Genomic DNA, 27,527 nt, shown 5'->3' with positions numbered 1-27,527 from the left:
GCTTTCTCATATGGGAGCAAATGTTAACTAAATGTGTTTAGTTTTTATAAACACATTTAAAAGACTGCTGTAGCAAATGCAGCTTTCGGACAACTGACTACTGTTAATCTGATTGTGTATTTTGAAGCCTTGTTTTTCTTTTACTTATTCTCACAAGCTCTCAGTTATCCATTTCAGTCATTTCCTTTCAACCACTTTACGAGTTATGAGGCTCATCTTTCCTGAAGATCACTGGTGTTCACCCAACTATTGCTTACATACAGTGTGTCTGCCAAAACCAGAAGTTAGATAACAAGTAAGAATGTGGTTGTCCCTGAGTGCACATGCGAAGTGAAGAAATGAGGGGTTCGGGGCAAGGTAGGGCTGGGCGAGTGGGATGGGGTGGGGTGGAGGGGACTGGGTGGGTGAGGTGATTATATGTGTGTGTTTTTAGAGATGGATGAACAGAGTAAAGATTGCACTCATCTGTCGTGGTACAGTGCTCCCATCAAGTCTAATGAGTGTGCCGGGGTGACCTCAGTCTCATAGGTTCACTGGCCTGATTAAACATCGTCTCAGACTCGGCTCAGGGGATGCTAGGCAGACCAGCGCCGTCTCTCCTCTTCTCGCTCCCCTTTCTTGCTACCCTCCGTCGTTCTAATGGCTCCTTCTGATCTAACCCCATTTATCTCTATCACCCCCCACCACCCTTCCCACCCACCCACATACATACACACCCTCACCGTCCATGTTACTCTAACAGTGATTCTACCTTTGTTTGACTGTCATCTATCTTTATCAATATTTGTTCTCTCTGCATGGGTTCGTAGCTCATATGTCTGACAGCTGTAGGTTTTTACCGTGCATGCTACTTATGAACACCCTAATCCCAACCCTCACATTTACTTCAACTACCATCTTTCTATGTTTATTCAGAGCAAGTAAGCCATAATGAGGCTGAGGCTGAAGGATGATGATTAACTGCAACAGGATCTGGAACTGGCATAACTCATGATAAGACAGCTTTCTGTGGAGACTTTGATTTATTTGGCTGTAAGGTGAGGAATATCAGCCGTTTCTCTGAGCTAGAGGCCATGTGGGGTCACAAGTCGGAGACATGCGGTTAAGACGCAGCCAGCCAGTGCGTTTTAATCTTTTTCTCTTCACTTTGATCTCAGTAACTTCAGTCGAAGCCTGTTCAAATCATCACCAAGACATTTTAAAGGGTTGCAATTAGGGCCAAATAGCCTGCCATTTATCAAGCTCCTTTCATGTCCACCATTTTATTTTATGAAAGCAATCGATTGTCTCTGTGGCATGGAGGCGCAGCCCAACCTCTGTTTGTGCTCCTAGGTGAAAGCGATGAGCACTGCCAGGCCATTGCTCCAAGAGTGAGTGATAGAGGCGATGGAGTAATTTGGCTGGCTAGAACACCACGACCAACACCTTTTTCACATTAACAGCAGAGTAATCAGACAGCTTGGTGTGGTAAAAATATAGCAGCTAGTCAAAATGCCAGAGGCGCCAAGCATCTGTGTTTGTGCTTAGGGTGGGGCTCGATAGTTTGGAGGGGTGCTGAAGAAGAGCTGGAGAAAAACAGACAGAGGTCAACAGAAGGAGAGAGAGCGACAGAGAAAGTAATGGCATTACAGGGGCAAACAAAGCTTGAGAGCGTGTGGGTTGTGTGTTGTTTGTTTACAGTTTTGTGTCATTTACATCGGTGTTCGAGAGCATTGCTCAGCTCCTTTCCAGACAGACGGTGGGGGAAAGACATGTGGCTTAGGCTTAGACAAAGAAAGAGGGAGAGTGCCCACATACAGCAACACAAAGACAACCTAGATTTAGCAAAAGGTTACTCGGTACAATGTAAGCAACATTCATCAATATTGAAATGGTCAAATTATTAAATTAAACATATTATAATGATCAAATTGTATCGATTCCTGAAAGACTTTCTTGACAGAAGAAAATGCATTCTTACAGTGCACCGTAATACAACAGTCCTTGGATGCATATTTATTAGCAGTCCCTATTAAGGGATCGTTGAGAACAATGTTCACAACCAAAGCAAACTACAAAATTATCTTATATCCATATAGTGTGTTCTTCCATGCACACACACAAGCACACACTCACTAAGACATACAGAAGCAGAGCAGAGCTCCAACCGTGCAGGGCAGGAGAGGAGGCTGCAGGGCGCTGACCACATAATCATCTCCTAGAGAGTGATCATCAAGGCCTCCAACATCACTGCACAAATACACCAACGCTGGACCCCCTGGCATGAGCGAAGGAAGGAGGGGTGAAGACAAAGAGAGTTTACAGGAAAAAGGGAGGGAGAGAGAAAATAAAAAAAACAGGAGAAAGGCGGGGGAGAAAAGGAAATTAAAAAGTAGAAAGCAGAACAAGAAAGGAGAGATGGAGTCTTGTGTTTACGCAAGGAAAATAGGAGGCGAATAAACAGTTAAGGAGATAGAAGGAAACACGTAAAAGACAGAAATGTAAAAAAGAGAGTGAAAGACAAAAAGGCTGAAGAAAGAATAGCTAGACAGGGGAAATAGAGAAGAGAGATTTGACAAAATTTGCATTATGTGGGGTTAGGGACAAAGGAGGAAAAAAAATTGTGCAGGTTAAAAATTGCAGGGAAAGTCAAAGGTGCAGGACAGGTGTTTACAGCAGAGGAAAAAATGATAGAAAAGAAAATAGCAAGAGAGAGACATGAACAAAGACAGGGTGAGTAAAGAATTAGAGGTGAAAAAGGACTTTATTGACAGTTCAGAGAAAGAAGAAAAGAACAGGTCAAAAAGAGGTAAAAAGAAGCATGAAGAGAAAGCCAGACATAAGGGAGACACTGTATGTTTGCCACGCATGAACGTACAGCTGTGTTGCCCTGGAAACGGTTGCCATTTGGATTATGAGCTGATTAGTTGCTCTCCTCTTTAAAGCCCCCAACAAGACTACCTCAACTCAGGAGGGTGCATGCATGCTACCTGGGACATGGTCTAGTGAACAATTGCGCGCGCACACACACACACACACACACACACACATCCTCTTTCAGACACATATACATACAATAAACTCAGCCTTTACTCTTGGTTGCCCATTGTATTCACTGTAGCCAATACCTTTCCACGTCAACATCTCAATCTTTCACCCTCCGCTGGAGTCGGCCTCTCTGCCTCTCTGTCTCACTGTGTGTGACGTGGCAGGGTGCTAATCTTGGCCCTTATCTTTGCCTGCAGCTCTGCTCACATTCCCTTCTCCGCAAGCACCTTATCTACCATCACTGTCAATCAGAGCAGATCAGGCTACCTACAACTGAATCCGCTCAACCCCCCTCCTCACTTTGCCCCCACCAGCCAGTCTCCCTACACGTCCATTACCAACACTCACACCATGCATCCCCTGGCCTTGAGTATCTTACACACTACATACGCAAGCAAGTAGACATGCAAACTTGAAAAACGTCTTTTGTGTAAGTATCTCTGAGTGTAGCTTCTGGCAGCTGTCTTACACAATTACCAGCAATGATCTCTTCCTTTGTCAGAATGGGATTAGCAAATTTGACCATTAAACTCATTTGTACAAGCAAATTATCAGATATGTTCTTAAACATTCTCATAGCACTGATTGAAACTTCCCTATTGGGAAAGAAATGAAAAGTGCTACAGTAATTCAGTGAGAGCAATGCACTAAAGGGAAACCTTTGCAATTTGCAGTGTACATTATTATTATTGTCTCTTTTAGATATATGAATTGGAAGAATATTTTATATTTTAAGTATATTTGTTTTGTTTGTTTTATAGCAATGGCCCAGATGAGAATGAGAAAACTTTTAAATTCATTTTGTTTGTTCATGAAACATTTTTTTAAAAAGGAAGCAGGTTGAATAAATAAGTAGAATACATACTACTTTTGTCATAGGTGTGTAGTCATTGCATATGTACACAGTCAGTCAAAGAAATATGCAAATTAACACATACACACACAAACACACTCCAGCCTATTGGCATAATAATACAGAGCCACTGACCCCTCTCCTGTGATCCCACTGGGAAACTCAGCCATCTAAATACTGTGCACACAGCTCACATTCACAGACCCGCTCACTAATCAGAAGCATTAATCCAGACTGTTGGCATTTTGGTTCACAATCCTCACTGTGAGGGCAACTGCACTGCAGGTACAACAAAAGGAGAAAAAAATAAAATAAAATCGCACAAATCCCTTTTGGGCAGGTTTAATATTTTTAGGTGAGGGCACTTTTATGTAGGGGCAGGTGTGCTGTGGCTCCCTAATGCTGAAGTAATTGTAGATAATGGAGTTTTAAGGACAGCTGCTGATGCAGGTTTAAGTAGGATTTGTGTAGAGATTTATGACGGAGTGAAAATAGGTGGACGGCTGGCAAAGTTGGAGAGGTGCAAGTGCAATGGAGTGACGGAGGAGGTGAGAAAGGAGACGTAGAGGTGAGCGGAGAGGGTTGTCTGCCTTAGCTTATCATAGTACAAGAGAGAGGAAAGTGAGTGAAAGAGAGAAAAAAAGAATATGGTCCATATCTTCTTGTAGAAAAAGCTCTGGGACTAAGAGGGTAAGAAAAAAATTAACTCATCCATAGTATAGTGCAAAACGAGAGCCCGTCTGGCCTGGTGCTTCTTGAGAATAGAGGGTTATAGAGGGCACAAGCTGGATGACTAATTGGGGAGGATATGAAATGAGGCTTGACTCAATCTACACCCTTGAATCAACTCTGCCCTACAGTATGCATCAAATGGGCTCCCTAAGTGGTGCTTTTCCATTGATTATACCCTTTCAATGTTACGCTCCAACTCCTTGTTGGAGAAATTTGACAGAAAAAAAAGGGGGAGCGGGAATTGGGGGGGGGCAGTTGAAATACCGGTCAATACTTAGCAGGGGCAAACTAGAAAAAATAGGAAAGCAGAAAGTGAGTAATACCATATAAACAGATAGCCATGAAAGCGATTCAAGAGAAAGAGAGGGAGAGGGCAAAGTGTGTAAAAAGTGTGCTTGGCTCACCGTAAACGCAGCGGTGCGTGGCACTTCGCCTGGCATAGCACTCACACTTTATGAGGTATGGAGAGGTCGTCTCCCTCGCCTCTCTACCCGTTTTAATGATACAGTTTAAATGGAAAAGCTGGAGCTTCAGTCAGCATCAAGGACTCCACTCCTTCTGGTCCACACACACACTAACCTGAATAGCATGCATAAAGATATGCTCACACACATGACCTGAGCACACACATAAGCTTAAATGGGGTTTTTTTTTAGTGTGAGCATGTGTTTATTGATATAAGTAATCTAATATCTCACCAAATATATTCTAAAGTCTATTAGTTGTAAAATAAGCAAAACCATAACCTAAACATTACTTTACACTAAAATAAAGAGACTTTAATGTGTACATGTAGTAGCTGTTGCATGTCTTCAAGTATTACCAGAAAATTATAATTCGTGGACATCTAATAATCAAAAGGGCAGATGTTTCCATACGAAGAATACAAAACTTTGTAGGACATTTACAAATTGACCATAAATCAATATTGCTCACTGTGTAACAAGCAAGCATGCTTGAACACACAGACACGCACTCTATATACCATACACATGCTCTATAAATGATCATAGGCTGTATCCAGAAGCCTTGGATGAGACAGGAGAGCGACAGCGATGAAGCTGGTAGGTGAAACTCGCTGTCAGAGCTGTGAAGTCTCCTCAGATCTGCCCCATGTGCCTGGCCACTGTACAGACAGAAGAGACGGTTTCTACCCACACCCTTCACCTATCACAGTAACCTCTCAGAGGAGAACATACTGCAGTAATGCAATATTGATCTGAAAATGTAGTGTGTGTGTGTGAGAGAGAGAGAGAGAGAGAGAGGAGAGAGAGAGGGTGTTGCAGCACAGGTGTCTTTGTATTTTGATGAGCTGTATGCTCACCAGCCTTGTGTAGTTTCTTGATAAGTGATGCATTGTTTGTGCACCTGTAGAGTGTGTGTGTCTGTGTGAGTCATAGGGAGGTGACTATGGGAGTCGTGTATTAATAAGAAAAAGGTGAGGTGTTAGCGTTGGTGCTATTTCTGACACCTCACAGAGTTTTCCCAGTTTTTCAGTGGCGGGGCTGACTGAATGGAAAAAAGCAGGAGCCTGCAAACCCTCATTTTACCTTGCACCTATATACTTTTTTTCATTATCTTGCCTGGCTATGTAGTCTAGTCTGATGAGAAAATATTATATGAGTGGTACTTCCAGTTACAATTACACCAGAAACTTGCACAGTATGGGAATGCTATCAGGAGTAATTTTCATTTGCTGACTTCCAATTGTTGTTCTAATTGTTAGCAGATTTGCTAACTCTTTCATTTGAAGCAAATCTAGTTCATTCTCTAAAATAATTTACCACCATTGAAATTTAGCATTTATTTTACTGAGGATTTCTTTTTATTTTGCTTGTTTATTGTTATTCATGTACTTTACAATTTAAAAAAGCATTTTATCCCTAGTCATTATCACCGTTTCCACCAAAGTGGTTACTGAATCAAGGTAGCAAAAGAACAAAATCGTTACTTGTCCAGTCTACCTTCCATTACACAAAGCTCAAGTAGTGTGTATTTTTTATATATAAGATAGAGAACATAGGTATCATTAAATGGTAGAAGAGAAAAATTATATTACTCCCTTAAAACTGACTGAAAGCGTTTCTTGTCTTGTAAGAACTATTTTTGCAAAAAGGTTGGAGTCTTCCCTTCAGCTGAGACAAACACTCATACCTACAGCCAATTTAAAAATCACCAATTCACCTGACATATACTTCGGACTCTATGAAGTGAGCAGAGTTTCTGCATCAGAAGCACCCCAGGCACGGGGAGCAACATTCAAACATCCACAAAGAAACTGTGACCCACAGGTTGAACCCAGAATCTTGATGCACCATCCATCTGGATATTTCTACTGTTTTCAGGTTATTAAGCATAGTTGTAGAAATTATCTTTTTCTGGCTGTGGAGGAAAATTTTAATTTCAAACTAAAAGGGTGTGTCCTATCCTGGGTGTGTCTACAAGTTTGATACTATATGATACACATTCAGGTACAGATGTTACATTTAACAGCCTTCAAGCTGTATTATACACTGAATCTCACCAGCTCACCAGATTGTGTCAGAATTCAGATTGGACTTTTTATAGCTTCACTAGAATGTTATCACACAGAGAGTTGGAGCTATTTGTGATGAAATAAAAGAAACCGCTCCCCTGCAGTGATGCAAAAGCAATAATAATTTTAGGGGGAAAAAACACAAAGTGAAAGGACTTATGAGAAACGTGGCTTTCATGTTGAGAAACTATCCACAATAGAACCAGTGGTTTATGATAGTTTAGAGTTCCACTGACAAGAATACATGAAATACTTCCAAATATAACTCCCTTCATTCCAAACCAAAAAAGAAGAACATTAAATTTCCCCCCTAAATAAGCCGAAATATCTCTACATAAATGCCTTTACTTCTAAGGTCTAAAATTCAGACGAGTTCTTGCCGAAAAGGAAATATAAGAACCCTCACATGCACATCAAACAGATACAGAGAAAGTATAGTACATGGACTGAATCACAGGGGCCCACAAATAGCAGTTATTCCCAGTGCAATAAAACAGGCAGACTAACTAATGGAACCACCCACACACCAAACATACTTTTTTATCACACACCACTTTCACAAATAAGCATACACGCGCGCACACACACACACACACACACACACACACACACAATCTTTTTTGTCCCAGCCCACTCATTGCTCGTTAGCTGCATCAGGGTGGTTGTTTTTGCATTGCTGCCGTGACACAGCCTGGCTGCAGCTCGCCGTATCTGCTGAGAGTGCACCACTAAAAATACTCCACTTAACAAACTCTACTGATTACAGTTTGACTTTCTAACTGTCTCCTTCTCTCTCTCCTGTCTTTAATCAGCATGTAAACAAGCACAAGGTCATTTTCTTTCTTAAACGAAATAGGGGAGATAAGAGGAGCGTGGCGTAGTTAATCCTTTGGACACGCTGATGGAGGAGTTTGTCCTGGTGATGGTCGGGTGTTAATTATGCAAGAATGATTCTCTTCTAGTGGTTGTTCTCTCTCGTGATGACTCATCAGTTTATCTGTTTCGTCTTTTGCTTTATTTTATATGTTTATTTTCCATGTTCCTTGGCTGTCTTTCATCTGCTCCTCCAACAATTCCCTCCTGGAAATGTCAGTCGTTCAGTTCCCTAAGTCCTAAGGGCTGCTTCCAGATCGCCTATGTTTGAGTGTGTGTTTGTGTGTGCATGTGTGCGTGTGTCACTGTGTAAAGAGCCTTTTAAAATCAGTACAAGGCTTATACTTGTCCACGTGTGATTAACTGCAGTGTTTGATTACTCTGCCAGAGTGATTTGCTGAACTCAGCAACATCATGTTTTCTTTACCCCATGTTTTGTCTTTGAACAAATGCATGTAGATTGCCTGCCTGTTTTTGGCACATAAGGAGAAATTAAGGACAAGGCAGGATAACCAGGGAAAGCAAAGGAGAAAGGAAAGGATTTAAAGTAAAAGGCAGTCTGCTCCAACTCTAACTCCAAAAAGATTTTCAGCAAGATGAAACATCACGTTGTCTGAAACTAGAGTGAAATCTCTCGATGAACTTCTCAAACTAAAAACACGAGTTAATTAACTTTATCCACAGAATTTCTATTGACTTTTCAGTAAAATACATAAATAAAGAATCAGGCTCACATATTAATTTTTAGTTTGTTTTTGATTTCTTTCTTTCTAGCTGTTATTGCCAAACAGTCCGATCTTGATGCAACACAAACTTTGATGTTTAATTGGTTTAGAAGATGTCATATTCTAGCTTGCAGCTTAAGTAAGAGGCAGCGATCCAGTCTAAGTAAAAGACTAAAAGCATCATTTTTTGAGGTATGACAGCACCCAGGCCTCATTTCCATCCTTCTCCGCTATTTGTCAGACTTCTCCTCTTCCCCAGTGAAGCAGCAATGTTAACAATGCTGTCCCCACATTTACCAGTTCTGCCTCATTACAGCTAAAGAAGCGGATAAATTAGTGCAGGAGAGCATGCTCGGCCGAGTCCAACTCCACCTGTCAGAGAGGGAAAGATAGTGAATGTGTCGAAATGGAGGAAGGGTGTGAAAAAACTGCTCAGCCTTCAGCACGTATTAAAACAAAATCTTCCCATTAAGGAAGACTCATCGCTCCAGAACCATTACCTGAGGTCTATGATTCAGTATTTTAGAAACTATATAGGGGAATCATATTTATGTCAATCATAGATTTCTATTACTAGACCTGTAATTTTCAGTCTGTCTATAGACAGTATAACATGAGTTCTATAACCTGTTTAATTTTAATCTACTGTTTTAGTATATGCATTTGTTAATAATGCATTTATCTCATGGATAATCGTGTTTCCACTCTGATTTAGAAGACTAGAATTATATTTCACAAATCTTGCTTTATTTTGGAGGAAACTTGGGAACTGCTTTCTTTCTGCTACTTTATACATAGACTCCTCTCTTGTTGCAAGAAGAACAAGAAGTTGCATTTTTTTCCAAGCTGAACAACCTGCGCCCTGACCTGTACTGCAATATACTGCGTGTTCAAGATCAAAAGGACAAATGGAGCTGGTTGTCGCCATCCTCTGAACACCAAACTCTCCTGCCCTGCAGCTTTTAAAAATCACTATCTCTCCTGCTCATCTGTCCAGTGCCTCTGGCTTACCATCTTTATGGGCTGGTTAAGGGCGCTCTTACAATCAACTATGTTTGTGCCCTGTCCACATTTGCCTGTAAAATAGCCAGGCATTCCACAATGTCCACCCGCTTGCCTGCCAGGATTAACATTTTGCACTCTCCAAGGTTGAAAATCCCATCAGATGAAACCAAATTAATTTTGCACAATATTCAGGGCCACCGGCCACATAATAGGTGACAATACCAAGTGCATCCCTCGATTGTGATTCTATTCACTCCCTAATCAGCAGGATGGCTGCGTATGGTGCAGCAGCGTAGTAAATGCTTTCATCCCAGGGGGATAAGAAAAACAATGGCCCTTTTTAATTTCTTTTCTAAAGTGGGCAGCAGAAAGAAAATGATATAGACGTAATTGATGATGAGGAGAGTAAGGGGAGCCTTAGCAGAAGACTCATGCAGAAGACTCACGTCCAGTGGCCAGGCCTTTTTTTTTTTATTTTGTGCTTTATAATGGTAACTGCTCAGGGGCACTGGAGGTTGACAAATCTGGCACAGAGGACAAATTGATCGGCAACAGAACACAATTTGTCCCATTAAAAGAATGGGTAAAGCCCTGTGTGGCCTGAGTAATTAGTTTAAACTGTAACATTTCAGTCCAGGAGTGGACCTGTTGGAAAGGGGCTCAGCGCGTCTGCTGATAAGACACTTTAACACTCCAAATATACACGCAACACACTACTGGAATATTCCTCATAAATCCATTACTACTGAATAATTTTTTGTTTTGTTTTCATAAATGACAATATGAGTATCCACATATGTGCATAACTTGTGTCTCTTGCTAAATTTCCTACTAACTTTCCAGTAAAAAGAAAAAAAAAAGTAGTAATAACAAAATTACAGGAAACGCATCTCTTTTTTTTCTTATGTTCAAACTCACTGCCCATGTAAGGTATGTGTGATTTTGTTAGGATGAAAAAAAAATCCAGTTGCTCATTCTCAGCATGCACTGAGACTCAGACAGAGACATACGGCTAGTGTATGGTGGGCACGTCTGTGGTGTGACGTGGGGAGAGAGTGTGTCAAAAACACGGATGCGCTGATCCATGGCCCCATGGCGGTGTGCTTAGTGACACATAATACTGGTATTGCACAATCTGCTCCTGACCCATTTTTGTGTGACACATAACTTTTCATGCATAGAAGGAGAAAGAAATACAAGAAAATCAAGGATCTTTCTATCCACTTTGGCGGAAGTTGATACCTCAAAGCATACCCTTTCATATTTGAAGTGAAACACTTCTGAATGAGTTTGTAACTGTTTTCATATCTTCTCCACTGTTGTGCTTGGTTGCCTTGTCAATACAGGAGGCTGATGCTGCTGGTACTTTCACTCAGAAACCAAGAAATGAGGATTCTTCAGCTGAAAATTGTAAGCAAATAACAAGTGCTATGTAGGGGTCCGACCCCACCGTCCCATAGTTAATACATATATATTCTACAAGTTCACATTGTTACGACTGTTGTTGTAATTATAATATGTAAATTTGAGTGTGCAGGTGCTCCTCCGTGATTGGTGCATCCAGGGTGGATGGATCGTACTGACTGACTAACGACCGGGAGGCAGCGCATAAGAAGACACAGTCAGGGACTGCCAGGTCATTCATCCTCGGCCCAACCCAACCAGCAGACCGTGTGTTTCACTATGTTGGTTTAATGTAGGAGCATGTAGGGGTGGTCCGCCGTTTTGTTTGATTAGTTTCCTCCTGTTTTTGTTAGGTAGGGAGGAAAGTAATTGTCGTTTGGTTTAGTTCTTTTGACTAGGTAAGTTGTATTTACTCCTGAGATAGGCTACTTTTTGTTTGTTGTTTTGGCCTTGGGTTCACCCCGAAGTTATAATTCGCTCCCTTCCTTTGTTTAAATTCACTCATTGTAAATAATTCCCTGTCACAAAGTATTCATTGTGTGACGTGCTGCTTGGGGTTGGACGGGGATGGATGACCCTTTATGTTGTGGTCTGGCCGCGCCTAGACGGGCCATAACAACATACAGTAAAGGGAAAACAGTAGTGAGTGTGATAGGAAAATGAATGGTGAAATGAACAAGAAACAGAGATATTTTTTTGCCTAGAAGTTTTTAATTGGTATTTGGGCTTCAGTCGCACCCAATTAGCAGGCTTGTTACATGTGAACACTAAGAGCTAATTGGCCTTATAGGTGAAAGGAGCACTGCCCTAAAAGGAGAGCACAAGGCTCACTTGAAAATTCATAGTTCCAGTAGGACTATGTTGGAAGGCTATTTGGCAAAAAGTTGTAAATAACACTCTGCTCCTGCAAGTATTATTTATACTTCCTTGCAGCCTTTATTGCCAGATGCATAACAAAGACAGAATCATGGCCGCTATAAGCTTTATGGGCAATCAGAGAAAAGTATTTGGTCATCAGCATTTTTTTCTGTAATCAACAATTCACCTGTCAACAAAAATTGCATTGATTTAAAAAAAAAAAAAAAAGAAAGTCTTGAACTATATTTTAACAGTGTAGAAATCTTCTAGGAGTCAATCAGATCTGAAGGGAAATATCCCAAATGTTGTTACCCTATTAAATGGCCGTTCTCAGTTGCATTAACTTCAATAGATATGACTAAGAGAAAGATGTCCAAATTACAAAGATGACCACTGGCCTTCTTTGTATAACTGCATGTAAAATTTACACAGGCATTGCCTACCCAAAGCCTCTAAAAGACTCACTAATCATCTGTTGTCCTAACTTACTGCCTCAAGTAGACGTGAAGAGAAAGGTTCTGTGTGACAAATTAAACTTAAACTGCTATCTTTTCCAAAGACTAACCAGACGATTTTGGTGACCAAACAAACCAAAGAAATAAAAACTGCAAAGCACTACAATTTGGCATCACCACCATAAGGTAATAACAGCCTGTTCATTGGCATAATAACAACTGATAACAAAGAATTAATGGGATAATAACACTGGACTTATGTAAACATAATCATTCACAGGAATAGCCTAACCGGTCTACATTCAGTACTATCCTGCCTTATACTGAGGAATATGCTGCATGTAAGTGCAAATACAACAGCACAATGAGCTCACCAAGGGCAAGAGACTCAATCTCTGATTACATTTACTATACAAACTGTAACAGCAGGATCTGTTGCACAGGACATCAAGAGCTCATTATGCTCTTTACATGCAATTAATCAAACAATATAAACAAAGATCCCTTTAGCCATAGATGACAGAGCCCGATTCCCCAGTGGCAACTGATGTACAGTGAACACTACAAAACTTTTTTTTTGAAAAATGTAAAAGTCATCGTTAATCTTAATGTGATAGTGGTGATACTATGCAATATAATCTGTTCCTCCTGCCTGTTCACACTGTTACCTATAATCTTCTCATGCTGAAAAATGCAAAGAATGTAGTGGCATGAAAATATCTGGACTTTTCTTGTAAAATAAAAGAAATATGTTGTGTGGTAAGATAACAGCGCATTTAGGACAAGTATGCATTTTGTTATCTTTGTAAATATCCATTACCCCTTTAAATTAATAAATGGGCTTTTAAGTTTACAACACGTGTTGGGAAAGCCAGCCAAGTCTATAGCGTCCACTGCAGCAATCGGCTATAATAAAACAGTTATTGATAATATTTACTCAGTCTTCTTCTTGAATTATGCCTGCGACATTACCTAGTCAATGTTGTCTTTCTGTTTTCTTTTTCTTTCAGCTAATCATCCTTGAGCAAATCATAATGTAGCCAATAAAAGCAATAAAAGGAGAACTCAAGGACTCATTAAGAACTGGGAAGCTCTTGTGACCTGTGCGCTCTGTTCACTTGGGACTGTTCACAGGTTCACAGATGCAGATGCCTAAAAGATTCAAATTATGCTCACAATGTTCTGGCTTCATTTTTTAATATTGTTTTTTAGTTTGCTTGCTGATTTTGTCATTTGTGTGTTTTTCTAATCATGCAGAATTTTACAGAGAAGTATATTCACTTTTAGATCTAAATAAGGAAGCCAACCAAAGACTTGGCAATGCAGACTATACACTGCAAACTATACACATCTATAAAAATAGATTAACATAATTCATTAGGTTCATGGCTGTCAGGTCACATTTCAAAATAACAATGCAGTGGTTCCTCTTGCAAGTGTCATTTAACTAAATTATAAGCTTCAATATCTACACTATTTGTCCCATATCCATCCCTGTGAGATAGAGAGTAAATTGACTGGTTCTTATATAGTGCTTTTCTACTCTATTAGAGCACTCAAAGTGCTTTACAACTACAACAGCCATTCACCCATTCGCCCAAGCACTATTAATATAACATCCACAGTCACATTCTAATGGATTCGGGGTAACTCAGGGTTCAGTATTTTACTCAAAGACACTTTAACATGACATGCTGAGTAGTCTATCAAGCCTCCGATCAGCAGATGACCCTGAGTCACAGCTACCTTTTTTAAGCCACATGTCTCATGTGAACAAATTTACATTTGGTTACCTGACAGTAACATAGCCACTGCTGAAATGAGCAATCATGGCTGTAGCACTGTGGTGAGACGCCACTAAAATGGCAGCATTATACAACTGGGCATCTCAAACCATCAGGCCATGACAGTGACAATGAGGCTTGTCCAGAAGTGTCACCTCTCCCAGCCTCTGTCTGTCTTTGTTTCTCTTGCATTATTATTTCCACCATTGTCTCTTTCCCTATATCTCTCTCACTTTATGTGTCTCATACACACATGGGCACACACACACACATGCACAGAGAGAGAGAGGCAAAGACAGGGAGAAAGAGAGCGAGAGAGAGGAAAAGACAGAACGTCTTTATTAGTCCTCTGTATGCAGTCTGTGCTCAGCCTGAGATTGCAGGACTGACCCCTCACTGTGAGCTGCACAGGGGAAATGTTTACTCAAACCCCAAAGAACATGCCATTAACCTCTTTCTAGATAGAAGACAAACAATAATGTCCCTTCATGAGGGCAATAAAGACAGAACACCTATCCAGGACCATCATGACAATCATCTCATTATGAAGCTGCGGGAGGTGGTAAGGAGCCAGGGAGCCCGGTCTCCCAGGGATACTTTCTCTACAGTATACCGGTGTGTCTAACATTCAGTAAGGTATTTATGATATGCAGTCAAGCGCAAACAAATTGTTAACCCAACAGAGTTAAACCATTGCAAGCCTGACCCAAATGCTACAACTACTGCTTCCCCCCAACTTGATAAACCATTCATTTTGCTTACTTTCTTCCACCTTTCCTTATTGTGTCATCTCCTATAGTGTCTCTTTACCTCTTTTTCTCCCTAGAGATTGAGACGACAATCCTTGGGCTCTGATTAAAGCCCCAACCTGGGAGGACATTTTAGTGTTGAAAGTAAATGAGGGGGGGGGGAGTCTTCTTCTTAGGAACACGCAAGCATAATTCAGTCACACCTTGATATGTGTGAGTCAAAGTCCCCTTGCACACATCAAATAAAGAAAGACACCACAAGCTCACACTCATCCCAGATTGAGGGTCTCCTCCTGGGTAGGCTTAAGAGCCCACTACTGGGTACCGTCTACCTGTGTCGTTTGAAGAGCCCATTATTTTAATTGAAAAAGTTACCTGCCCGCCAAAGGCAAACAGTGAAAAAAAAATGTGAGGAGAATTAAAACAAAAACACCAGATGGTGATATACATGATAAAAATGATTGTTTATACTTACTGTTTGATTATATGTGATAATGAGAGTGGGATTCCTCAAGGCAATTATTGTCTGTGGCAGCCATATTGTGAGAGGACAAGAGAAGGACGGCACGGGCTGGTATGAAGAAGCGCTTATCAAATATCTCTGGCGGGGTGATTAGTGTAATAAGACACTGCAAGGTGAGATAGGCCACTCACACTCTTTTAGTATGTCTGTGCAAGTTTGCGTGTGTAATTAAGCGAAAAAGAATGGGTGTTAGAATGAGCAAGAAACAGAGCCTAAGAGGGAGTCTGAGAAAGTATGAGCGACTCCCTTCATCTGTTTTCCATATCTGCGTGTGTCTCTGTGTCTTAATGTATACCCTGTCCCCATGTGCCTTACTCTGGTGGTGTGTGTGTGTGATATAATTCCTATGTTAATGCAGGTTCCCATGCCAGGCTGGCTGCCCCAAGGGCTATAGCCTATGACAGAGGGCAGATTGGGGGCACTTACCCCTGGCAGAGTCTTCTGTTCATGGAGGGCGCTCTGGGCCTTCAGTGCTGACTCTCTGGCACAGTATGTTAGAAAGGCACATCCTGCAGTATCAGGAGACAGGAGAAAGAAAAGCTTATTACACACCACTGTTAATGTTTAATAAAAGGAAGGGGGGAATTACAGTAACAGAGAGTTTTCAGATTTAAAGTGCACATGTAATTGCAAGTTATGTTTTTTATTGTACTTAACTGTCTTGAGAGATCAAAACACAAACTAAAAGCTAAAATCATATGTCATTGTGGTGATTTAAACTTTTTGTGCATGTCAAACATTTGATTATATTGCTATATATTACATTAAATAATATTCAAATATGATTAAATGCATAAACTACAAAAGAAATCCATCTCATTCATCACTTAAAACACCCTAGAAGAGATTGGTAACACATTTGTCTGTAGAGTCCCAGTTTCATTCTTTTGCTCTTTTACAAATGTGCTGGTTCAGTACCCAACCAGTAACAGCTTCCAGAGTGTGAGGGTTCAACTGAAAATAACATAGTGACCAGGTTATATCACCGACTTTGTCACTCTCTTTTCTCTCTTTGTCTGTGATATGGATGAACCAAAGCTGGAGTTTGATGAGTTTGTTTCACTAAGGGTGGAGTTGAGGTAGACACACAAGTACAGCAGAGAGCCAAGAGAGGACAAAATTGAGCGAGCACTTCAGCTGTATGCAAACAAAATCTGGAGAGTCACCTTTACTTGATTCTCTTCTTTGTTCTTGTGAATACTTTTCAAAGTTTTCACTGTTGACTTTACAAATAGGAATGACAATTGTTTCATAGTACAGTACACCTCTGAAAGGAGAACACTTGACTTGTATAAAGTCATTCAAGGTGAGCAGAAAAAATGCTTTGCATACAAAAGTGAACTGAGATTTGTTACAAAATGTAACTTAAATACAGATCAGCTTTTAATTGGATAACTCAACTGTAGTCGCGTTGTGAACAGGTGACACCAGCGTAGCGCCTAAGTTTCAGTGTGTAAATGTTACAAATAATTTAAAAATTCGCAGGAGTAGTTTCATTGAATATATGGCAAAAATATGACACCTAATATAAGACTTACCGTGTTATTATATTAAAATAGAATTCATATATCCTGACAGTTAAAATGTAGCACTCTAAATTAAGCAGTTCTATATCCTTGGACTCATTAAATGCTGAGAAGATTAAAACTTTACTTTTTTATGTGACAACCCCTTTGGATTAGATTTAGTGAACTTATGTCATCAATGTTTATGTCAATAGAATGTCTGCCACGTGGCTTGTGTTTTTTAGTGTTTTCATCTAATTCATCCATTATTGCCCCATTTTAATTATGACAAAGTACACAGGACTAAGCAAAACAAAACGGCAACATTGTTAATGTGCATGTGTAATGTGCAAAGTAAAAAAACCCCATTTACTATTAGAAAGCATATGTAATGCTTTCTAATAGTAAATGACCACTTTCATAGCTACTGAAGCCCACAACAGAGTCCGTACATTTAAGGTGACAAGTGATTATAAAACTCTGACAATGAGCTGGAACTGTAACACATATTTGTGGATACTTTTGAGTCAGAAAATTCAGGAAAACAGAATATAAATAAATAGTAACTAGTAAGTAAGTCTCCTAAAAAATGTGACAGCTTTCATTAAAGGGTAAGTTGTTGCTCTGTTACGCGCTTGGCAGAGCTGACAATGGGTGACCCCCGTTCAGAAGAGGTTTTGCACTGTGCAGCATAATTTCTCATTACTACATGTCACACCTACTGCCAAGGATCCCCATGGGAGAAGACACACACATACACTCACACACACACCTACACATACAGATGATACCCGGCATGCCTAGCACCCATCATCTCCAAAAGCCAGAAACACACTCTGGCACCCAGCCAAGAGAGCTCCCTTTCACGACAACCTTCACCCACCTCCACAACTAGGTGGTTACTCAAGAGGAAAAATCACCTAAACGACACTGATGAAACAGCATGCCACACAGCAAAGCAGAAAAGTTTGGGAGCCTGGGGAAACACTCTTCATCCTTTATGGCATTACAAAACTGTGGAACATGAGTTGAGGACTCCTGGGGGGAACGTCCTGGCAAAGGCTTATGGGACTTGCAGGCTCGTGCTGATATTCTTCTATCGGCACGAGCCATGCCATCTTTGACGTAGTTTTTAGTGTACATTTTTTCAGGAGAATGGCATAATTTTTATCTTGATGTTATATCCCCACAAATCAGTGAATCAGTGATGCAGCTGTAAAAATCTATAACTAAGGTATTTTAATGTCAACATTTTAACAGACATTTAATTTACTTATTGTTTAGCTTTGTGTGAAATAGCTTAACTCCACACTTCAGCATATGTTAATAACTAAGTAAATGTATACACGTGCTGTTATTAAATGCAATTTAATAGAAATGACTTTGTTATACTTTGGTTCCCAAAAAGTTCCCAAAAAGCTGATTCTGTTCATCTGGAAGTAGCGTTTTTAGTGGGAGGAACATTTTTGTCACTCATCCAAGTGGCTTCTTCAGTTTTGTACTTTGGTTGGTTTTTGTTATAAGATAGTATAGAAATCATTACAGTTTCTGGAAAATGTTTTTGGTTTACGTCACAACATTTATTTTGCAAAATATCTCTATAACACAGCATTGTTCTCTTCATGTCTTTATTATCTTTTATAATGATTATAATAAATTCATATATTAATTAAGGTGCAATATCAGAATGCTAACACTGATTACATTAATATTAAATGTCTACACGTTAATGTATCAGTGCATTAATATTGATCATATATTATTGAGTATCATTTGAGGCTTTCCCGCAGTATTAATACTTAATAAATATTACATAATATATATGGAAAAATAATGCATTTAAATCTAAATAACAATCATATTAATGCTATTGTTTAAGTAATTGTGTACTTATATTATATTGTTGTTGCTTTACTGAAATAAAATTTAAAATGTGGAACTTTACTAGTACACCTGTAGTAATTAGGGGTGCAACAATACACAAAATTCATGGTTCGGTTCGATACTTTGGTGTCACGGTTCAATATTTTTTCGATACAAAAAAATGTTCATGCCTTTTTAATTTATCATTTATTAAAATTATAAATATATATTTTAACTCAAAAGTACAGTTTTTAAATTTAATGTTGCTGAAACAACAAAATAAAAAAAATAAATCTATCTGATTGAGAAATCACTCAAAGAGAGTTTATTACAGAGAAATGGCTCTTTCCAAAATAAAAGCTATACTATACGCTTTTTCTGGGGTATACTCTCAGCAGCATATTAAACATATCAGGTCCCCATAAGGAGAATCATGTGCTAACAGATGTCTAAATGACTCAGGTAAAGTTTGTCGCATGCGTGCTTTTTGTTTTTGTCTGCTTCCACTTGTCTTTGCACTAGGATGATGTCAGCGTGAATGTGCAGTCATATTCGTTGTGTTCCCACTAGTGCTGTCAGCGTAAATCTCGTTAAAATGACATTAACGCCATAACGCGGCAAATCTCCGATGGCCCCGTGCTTGGGGCTGGACAGCGTCAACACAAGCTAACTGCGCTAATGCACTAGTTCCCACAAATTGAGCATTGCGTTGCACATCCGACACACTGTTTTACTTTTGTCCATGATGCGCTTACCTTCAGGGTCATACTTCACATGAAAACCAAGATAGTTCCAAACACCAGATCTGAATGAGGGTGGGGGAGGTTCAATTTTGGGTTGCGTTGAGGCATTTGCCATGTTGCAACGAGCTTAGCTTCTGTCTTGCTAGCTTGCGCTGCGCTCAGTGGATCTGCACTCCACAGTGCAGCCTAGGCGGAATAGTCGAACGCAGATCCACTGAGCGCTCAACACAGACAGCATTGTCAGAAGAAAAGTTGATAAAATAAATAAAAAATGTTGTATTGTTCGATACTTATGCGTACCGAACCGAAACCACTGTATCGAACGGTTGCACCCTAGTAGTAATGCTACTTTGTCATGCAGGTACCCTTAGAAAAAAATGCATTTGATACTGTTAGTTTAAATAACATATTAAAGTGGGCTATTTATGCAGTGTAGCCTTTAATATCCATTCAAAATATGTATCTGTCTCAGATTCCTGACAGCTGTTGAATATCTGCAAGACTTTGGGAAAGCTTTATACCCAACAATGTTGGCTCAGGGAACATCTGTAGCCCAAAGGATTCAGTGAGTGGGAAATCCAGTTGTGGAACAGATGAACATTCTGCTTGGAGAACATGAATGACGGAGAGGAGGTAACAATGATCCAACAGCTGGTAGCAGGTTAGGCCTGTCATCTTAAAAATCTAAAGTAGGTAATTGGCATGGGATTACATATAAATATCACCGCCCGTTGGTATTATATTCAATGATGTAAAATGACTTGAAAAACAAACGACTTTTACTGAATATGCAGCAGAAGGTGCAAATTTATTACATATATACAAAATATTACAAAAAAACATCACATTTACACCAAATGAATACATGTTGTTTTGAATTATGTAAGAAAACAGAGCAAGGTTTAAGGATTTGGCAGTAATGTATACTGCATGTTATTAAAAAACAGATAAAGCACAATTGCTCTGTGCATCATGTTGGGTTTTTTTTTTGTTGTCATGTTTAAGATGTTTCTGTTTTATCAAGTACATCCACTAACATTTAAATTAACACATTAGAAGTTTGACTTAACTAAATAATGACCAGCAATTAGGAAACTGCAGTAACTTACTGGGATTTAATGTGAAAAAGAAGATGAGAACATGTACAATGTTCAAAGATTAAGGGTAAGCACTGGCGATGGTTCAGCAAAAGAACTTGTGACTTTCTGTGATGAGCAGGTTAAGTGGGGTGAAAATAATAGTTGGGTAATCAAACACAATTTACCACACTACATTTTCAGTTAGGGACAAAAGTTCAACCGATTGTATTTAAGGCAAATGGAAAAGTAAACCCTGAAAAGTGGTTCAAAGAGAAAGCAGAGAATATGAAATGAGTCTTTTCTTTTGCAAGGCACGTTTTGGGTAATTACTTAAAGAACTTTTCCCCCTGTAATGCTTTTTTCTAACAATTTGTTTTAAAATGGAAATTAGTATGTGTGAACAACTGCATGCATTGAGGCATAAGAGTGAATTGTGATTTTTTTTTAAGGCATCAGGCACCTGTAATTGAAATAACTCCAGAACAAATTTGTATAAATTTTCAATTCATTAGCTGTGAATTTATGAATCATCAGCAATTTGCTCCTCACATATGTCTCATCCAGCAATAATCATTAAACTGGAAAAAGAATGCAAATTAATTCCCAACAAGATCTCGGTGCAAAGAAATAAAATAAAATAATATAGTGAAACAACTGAATCCTGCCGAATGTGACAGCCTGACCCTCTGGTGAGTACTGAGACAAAGATGATGTGAGGATTCATCCACTTCCTGCGTCTGTGTTAAACATACTGTTACCTGGAGAGCATTTTTCCATCTTTCCGTTGTTCCATCCATCTACATTCAGAGCTGGCTCTTCAGAGCCGTTAGCTGTCTGGTTCACACACAGCCCCTTTTCTAATGATCAAAGAGGTCATCTGTAGACTTAAGCTTTACCTGTCACTCAGCTTACACAAACTGTCTATCACTGTCCAACACTTGCTCTACAACACTCCTACTGTAGATAAAATCCCATACGTGTATGGCTCTGTAGCTCAGTGGCCATTACTAGAAGTCTGAAGGACTTAATTGACACAAAGCCACCAATCTGTCTCTGAGCTGAAAAGGATTTCTTGAACTCCAGGAGTATTGTGCAATTAGATATTACTGCCCCACTGTAGTTTACTTTTGGTTATTTCAACGCCTAAAAAGCTTTTTTATGTCAATTTGGCAGGCTATTTATAGCCAATTTCACTGCATGGACCTACCGAGGAGAGGAAAATGGATGAGGATATTTAACAACTCTTTGTATCTCTTCTTCCTGGCTGTGTGGTGCACCTCAGAGTCTCTCCTCTCAGCATCAGAGACGGATTGATAAATAACGCTACTCAAGCAAAAGATTTGCCCCCCACTAACATTCAGCATGTCTGAACAATGCATGCATTCTGGCACTGACACTAAGTATTATGATAATGTAGTGCTCAGCGAAATGATGGATGTTAAACAGCACGACCTGGCTGCACTACACACTGGCGATCACCATGCCCGCAAATAGTGTCAAGTCATCCCACGCACTGTATACAGCTCCCTGACGACACACAAACTATCAAATCGGCATTAAAGGCAACAGTCTCTAGCAGCTATAAGGCTGGATATAATTATCTGTTAAGAGATGAAAAAAAATGTTCTCTGAACAGACTAACCATTCGGTTACACTCCTCTACCCAACTGTACAGGAAATCACAAAACAGAAAATTACCAGGATATTTAAGTCCCTGGAGATGCCCTAAACGCTCAAAGTAAGAAAGCACATAACATCTGTTCAAATTGTTGCAGTGCAATCCACATGAATTAGTCATGAGCTAATCTGACATATTTTGATCAGTTCTTAAATCCATAATTATGGTGCAATTTTTTTGTCATAGGCCTCGAGCTGTGAAAAAAGGCAGTGCTGCAAATCATCCATTAGGCATGTTTTACTGATTGACGCCAACAGTTATATGCATCATATATCTGTAACAAGTCAAATCTTTCTCACCCACGAATTAGACATGAAGAGGAATTTCAAACTAAAAGTCAAATTAAATGTATTGCATATTGCAAAAATAATAATAATGTTTTCAGGTATCATGGAGGCAGAGTTTTTATAACATCCTCTGGTTCTCTGATACCGTGCTGTGAAAAATGTTTATGTTGTGGGGAAAAAAGAAAGTTGATTGAATTTCTGATGATGTTACAATATTGAGAGCCTTCCGGGCCTCTGACATAAAAGACTGCCAATATACATTGGCATGTTGTGCATTGTTGTGAACGAAGCCTGTAAGCTGCTTTATAAACCCCTGTGTAATATGCACGCAGCTGCCTTATTAGGCACAAGTAGGTGTTGCTTCAGCTTTATAATACTTCTTGCACTTTAAGTTTGTTGTTGTTAAACTGTATTTAATTCAATAAAAAAAGGTGTTTGTTTGTTTTGTTTTAATTTAGCTTAGCTGCACAGATTGAAACAGGGTCAAAATAATATCAACATGTCTCCACATTAAATAAATAAAGGAATTGTTGAATTATTAAATTAAATGCAATGCCCCAACTGCAGTCTTCAAAATGAACACAAAAAAATTGAATATTGAAACTATGCAGATAAAACTGTTGCATGAGTATTGTATTATGTCACATTAGCCTAAGCTCGATGTTCTCTAAAGTGGTAACTGAGTGCATATACTGTGCACTAAAGATTACAGCAAAATATTATATTGTATAGAGCCAAGTAAATGACTCAAGCTACAGCGTTGACAATGGTTACACAGCAACAACACTTATCTATATTGATTAATACCATTTATATAAGCAGACAATCAACAGGCATAAATAAAACTATCTATTGTGGACTGTAGTAGATAAAGATTACCTCAGGGATTTCTACTGGACAGCAGTGAGTCTGGGATTCATGTGAGTCTAACATCTACCAATTATTTCTCAAATGACATCCCAGATGAGTCCATACTTGTAAAACTTACATACTAGACGTATTTTGGCCAGTCAGTGTTTTGGACAAATACGTTATATTACAGAATTTGCACTGCTAGACCACCAAACTGCATTGCACTGTTTAGAGACCTTCATTATTAAACCTGCATTTATTTATTTAGTTACTTATTTATCCGACACTGTCAGCAGTGAAAAACAAACCTGCAGGATAAGACATATTATTTGACTTTAAGTTGATTTGAGACTCTTGGTATCACTTGATAACAGTTTTGTTGGTTTGTTTGTTTTGTTTTGTTCATAGATCTATCCAGCAGACTAAGAGCGTTAGCTTTCATTTGATCTTATTTTTCTCTGAGCCTGATAAATGGGAACTTATTTGCGTTGCATTTTCAAAATGATTCTACTTTTTAAAAAAAAAACCTTAAAAAAACAAACAAACTGCCCACTTCAGTCAAAATCAACATGAGGACAACAGCAACAGTGAAGCAAAACAGTAAATTTGAAACCGCCCCAAAAATAAAAGAGTCAATCCTAAAATCTTTTACAGGGATCCACAGAGCTGTAGAATAAGGTGATTATTTTTTGTGCATGTATTACTCCTTGCATGACTCCTAACTTGTTTTAAATGTTTTAAATACAGAAAAGATCAACTAGACATACTGTACAACAGTACATATAAAATATATAATAACAATGTGATGGTGTTTGGATCAATCGCATGTCACCTTTTATTTTGGCAGGTAAAAAATGGAATAATTGCAGTAAAACTGTTTTTCTTTCTTTCTATAATTTTAATTTCAAATTCTTTTTTTGTTGTTGTTGTTGTTTTGTTTGTTTTTTTTAACCTATTTTTTTATTTGATACATAACAATTAATTTATAATTCAATTCATTTAAAACATGGAACTTAATTAATGACAGACTTAAGTTAAACATGTCTTGTTCACTGTGTTGTTTATAGGACACTTTGTCTTGGAAAACCTGTAGCCCTTCTTTCAAAGTTAAGTAATTCATTTTACCTTCGGTTCCCCTACAAAAGCTTCCAGTGTCAGAATGATCAGTCTGTTTGTAGTTTACTCTTTTCTCCTTGAGTGACACAGCTGATTTTACACTATATCTACTTTGTTTTGTTAATGTCACTAATCCCATTTTCTCACTCTTGTACTTTCTTGCTTCAGTCTAGAGATGTCACACATTGGCACAGCAGGGCACATGAGCATGGTTTAGATGAGTGGCCAATAAGAAAAACTCATCCATATAATGCATTGGTAAAATCTTATTAAAAGTGCACGCCTGTGCTCCCAAAGTGACTTTGAATGTCACGCGGGATGAAGTGGGCATAATGCGAACATCAGAGTGGCCTTGGTGGAGGATGATTTGAACAGGCATACAGCTTTGGAACAGGATTATCCTTCCCGAGGCAACTATCCTCCAGAGTGTTGACATTCAGGGATGGTTAAGGACAGGCGTAAACAACACGGATATCAGAAATATTGTTTTAATCGATCATCAGGCTCCAAAGAGGAAAACCAGAAAGACAAGAAGCAGGTTGAACACCAGCAGCTGATGGCTGGAGAAACAGGTGGTGCATGGAGATCCTCAGGGCTGCACACACAAGAAAGTAATGGTGAGCCTTCGCTCATTTCTCCCACTAGAGCGCCTGACCAGTCTAATCAATAAGATCATGAACTACTGCCACTGAATTACATATCATACATAATTTTCCCGCCTGGTGAATTATTTTTTGAGAGTGAATTGCATGTGAATTCAGCACCAGTGGTGAATATGTGAATGTGTGTTATTTGCCTGTGTGCTGTCTCAGTGCAAGTGTCTGTCTGTGTGCACACATGCATGTGTGTGCGTGTGTGTGTATGAGAAAGAGAGCAAAAGAGATAATTAAAGCATAATCCAAAACTATATGTATGTATATAAATTGTTTCTCAATACAGTGCTCTTTAACTTAAACTGATTTCTGGTTATATTTATATAAGTAATAATAATCCTACCAAATAAACTTAATAAGTACGTAATATGAATAATAATAACAATAATAGTAATAGTAGTAGCAGTAGTGCAAGTAGTCTCACAATAAAGATAAAAAGTTATACATTTTTATTGTAGCTTCTTAAATAGATTACTAACTGAGAAAATAATGTATAATAAAAGACTTTAAATATATGATAATGATCAAAATTTTAATTTTAATAAAATGTTTTGAAATTGTTGCAATCACATCAAGTTAATGACAAAATTTTATAGCAACAGTACAGGAAGGAATAAGTTGAACAAGACTTAAACTTTGAATTGTGGACTTAAAAAAGAACAAAAAAATAATTTAAGCTTGTCTAGAAATACAAAGCCGAATTGCACACTGGCATTCATTACTATCACTGTAATTAGAACCGATCGATCCGTGATTATCCGTTACGTGTCTGACTAATTACTAAGTGTACACAGATCCCGCTCCTTTTGGACAATAAGGGTTCGGGGGTGAAAAGAGCAAGCGAGAATGCAATGTGTGCTGGAGCCGAGCCTCTACTATCATCCTGCTTTGTACTTCCTGACTGCAACCCGCCCACGGAGCCCCGTTACAATACAGCTGCCATGTAAGTAGTATTTTCCACAGCTAATGACGTCCGAAAAGTAGAAAACATATCAGCCCGCTGAAAGGTCAAAGCAGCTTGTCAGCACCACGTTAATCGCCGATTTTGATTGTCTGATAATGGCTTACATTTTCAGCTCCCCGGAAAGTATTTACTTCTCGCTGATAATATACAGCAAATGTGATGGATTTTTTAAAATGGAATTTATGCGCCTGCACAGCTGCCTGTCCCGTGTCCCGCCCCCTTAACTGGCCTTAACGGGGATGCTGAGCACATGATAGTAAATGTAAACACACAAAGGCATTTTCAGCTGTAGTATTCACGTGGATTGTCTGGTGGCGGTAACAATTAACCCTGCACTTCCAAGCCGTTCACTTCCACGTGTTCCCCCTCTCACGCCTCAGACGTATTTGTGTGTGTGCCTCTGCGTGTGCGTGTGTGCGTTCGAAGCCACTACGGGGCTCCCACACTGTCCCAAACATCTGCAAATTAGCACACTTTTCATGCCCTCTGCCCCAGAACTGAGCCGGGACGTTCTTTGTCACTACTTTGCGTAAATCTTTTCTCAATCCCTAAAGCACCATAAAAGTAGTCAAAACAACCAACCTTTATGCATTCCCGTAAACCTGTCTTTCAGAACAGTGAGTTCGTATATCTTTCCGAATTCCTCAAACAGGGGTTTCAGGTCTTTTTCCTCCAGGTTTCTGGGAATCTGCCCGATGAAAAGCTTGATGGCGTCGTGGTCCTTCATTGGAATGGTGTTCTGGCCGATGGTAAGCCCGTTCATCCTGCCGGCGCTGTTCGTGGTGCTGAATCCATTCTCTTGCTGCACTCCGTTTGCAGTGACTGTAGCCATCTTTCCTCAATGGGCCGGCGGGCTGCTCTCTCTCTCTCTCTCTCTCTCTCTCTCTCTCGCTCTCTCTCTCTCGCCTCTGTGTAGTCAACTGCACATTGCACACTCCCCCCCTCCGTTATATCTTCCTGTCTCCCCACTCCTCCTCCGGTTCTCCCTCCCTACCCTCTCCTGTCCTTCCTTTACAGGCTAAGCCGCTTTGTTTGGAATCAGTGTTATTTATTTATTTATTTATTTATTTTTCTTATTCTTTATGAGTTTTTATTTTTTCCGCCCCCCCCCTCCCCACACACACACTCACACTCCATCACCACCGCCACCCCCAAGCTGCCACTCTGTCCCGTGACGTCAGCTCATACTCTTATGAATACACCACGCCCACCATCTGATTTGCATAATGAGTTCGACCAAGGCGAATGGGAGAGCAGGTTGAC

At 39.4% G+C, this 27,527-nt stretch overlaps 1 protein-coding gene across 8 annotated transcripts in view; it reads right to left on the bottom strand.

Moving 5' to 3' along the window:
* The window catches only part of celf6 (CUGBP Elav-like family member 6), a 147,088-nt gene extending 119,896 nt beyond the window's left edge, over positions 1-27,192 (bottom strand). For all 8 annotated transcript variants that reach the window (XR_003272806.1, XM_026173342.1, XM_026173366.1 and 5 more), the window contains exons 1-2: positions 26,847-27,192; positions 15,951-16,033 (exon numbers count right to left, since the gene is read on the bottom strand). Coding sequence is in view for 7 of the 8 variants with exons in the window: in XM_026173342.1 (XP_026029127.1) it covers positions 15,951-16,033; positions 26,847-27,096 (333 nt within the window). In the remaining variant the exon portion in view is untranslated. The remainder of the gene's footprint in view (positions 1-15,950; positions 16,034-26,846) is intronic.
* Between the last annotated feature and the right edge of the window lie 335 nt (positions 27,193-27,527).

Source organism: Astatotilapia calliptera, chromosome 1 (genome assembly GCF_900246225.1).
Source record: "Astatotilapia calliptera chromosome 1, fAstCal1.2, whole genome shotgun sequence".
NCBI classification, from domain to species: domain Eukaryota; kingdom Metazoa; phylum Chordata; class Actinopteri; order Cichliformes; family Cichlidae; genus Astatotilapia; species Astatotilapia calliptera.
The sequence above is the reverse complement of the archived record's forward strand: the minus strand, read 5'-3'. Positions and strand labels throughout refer to the sequence as shown.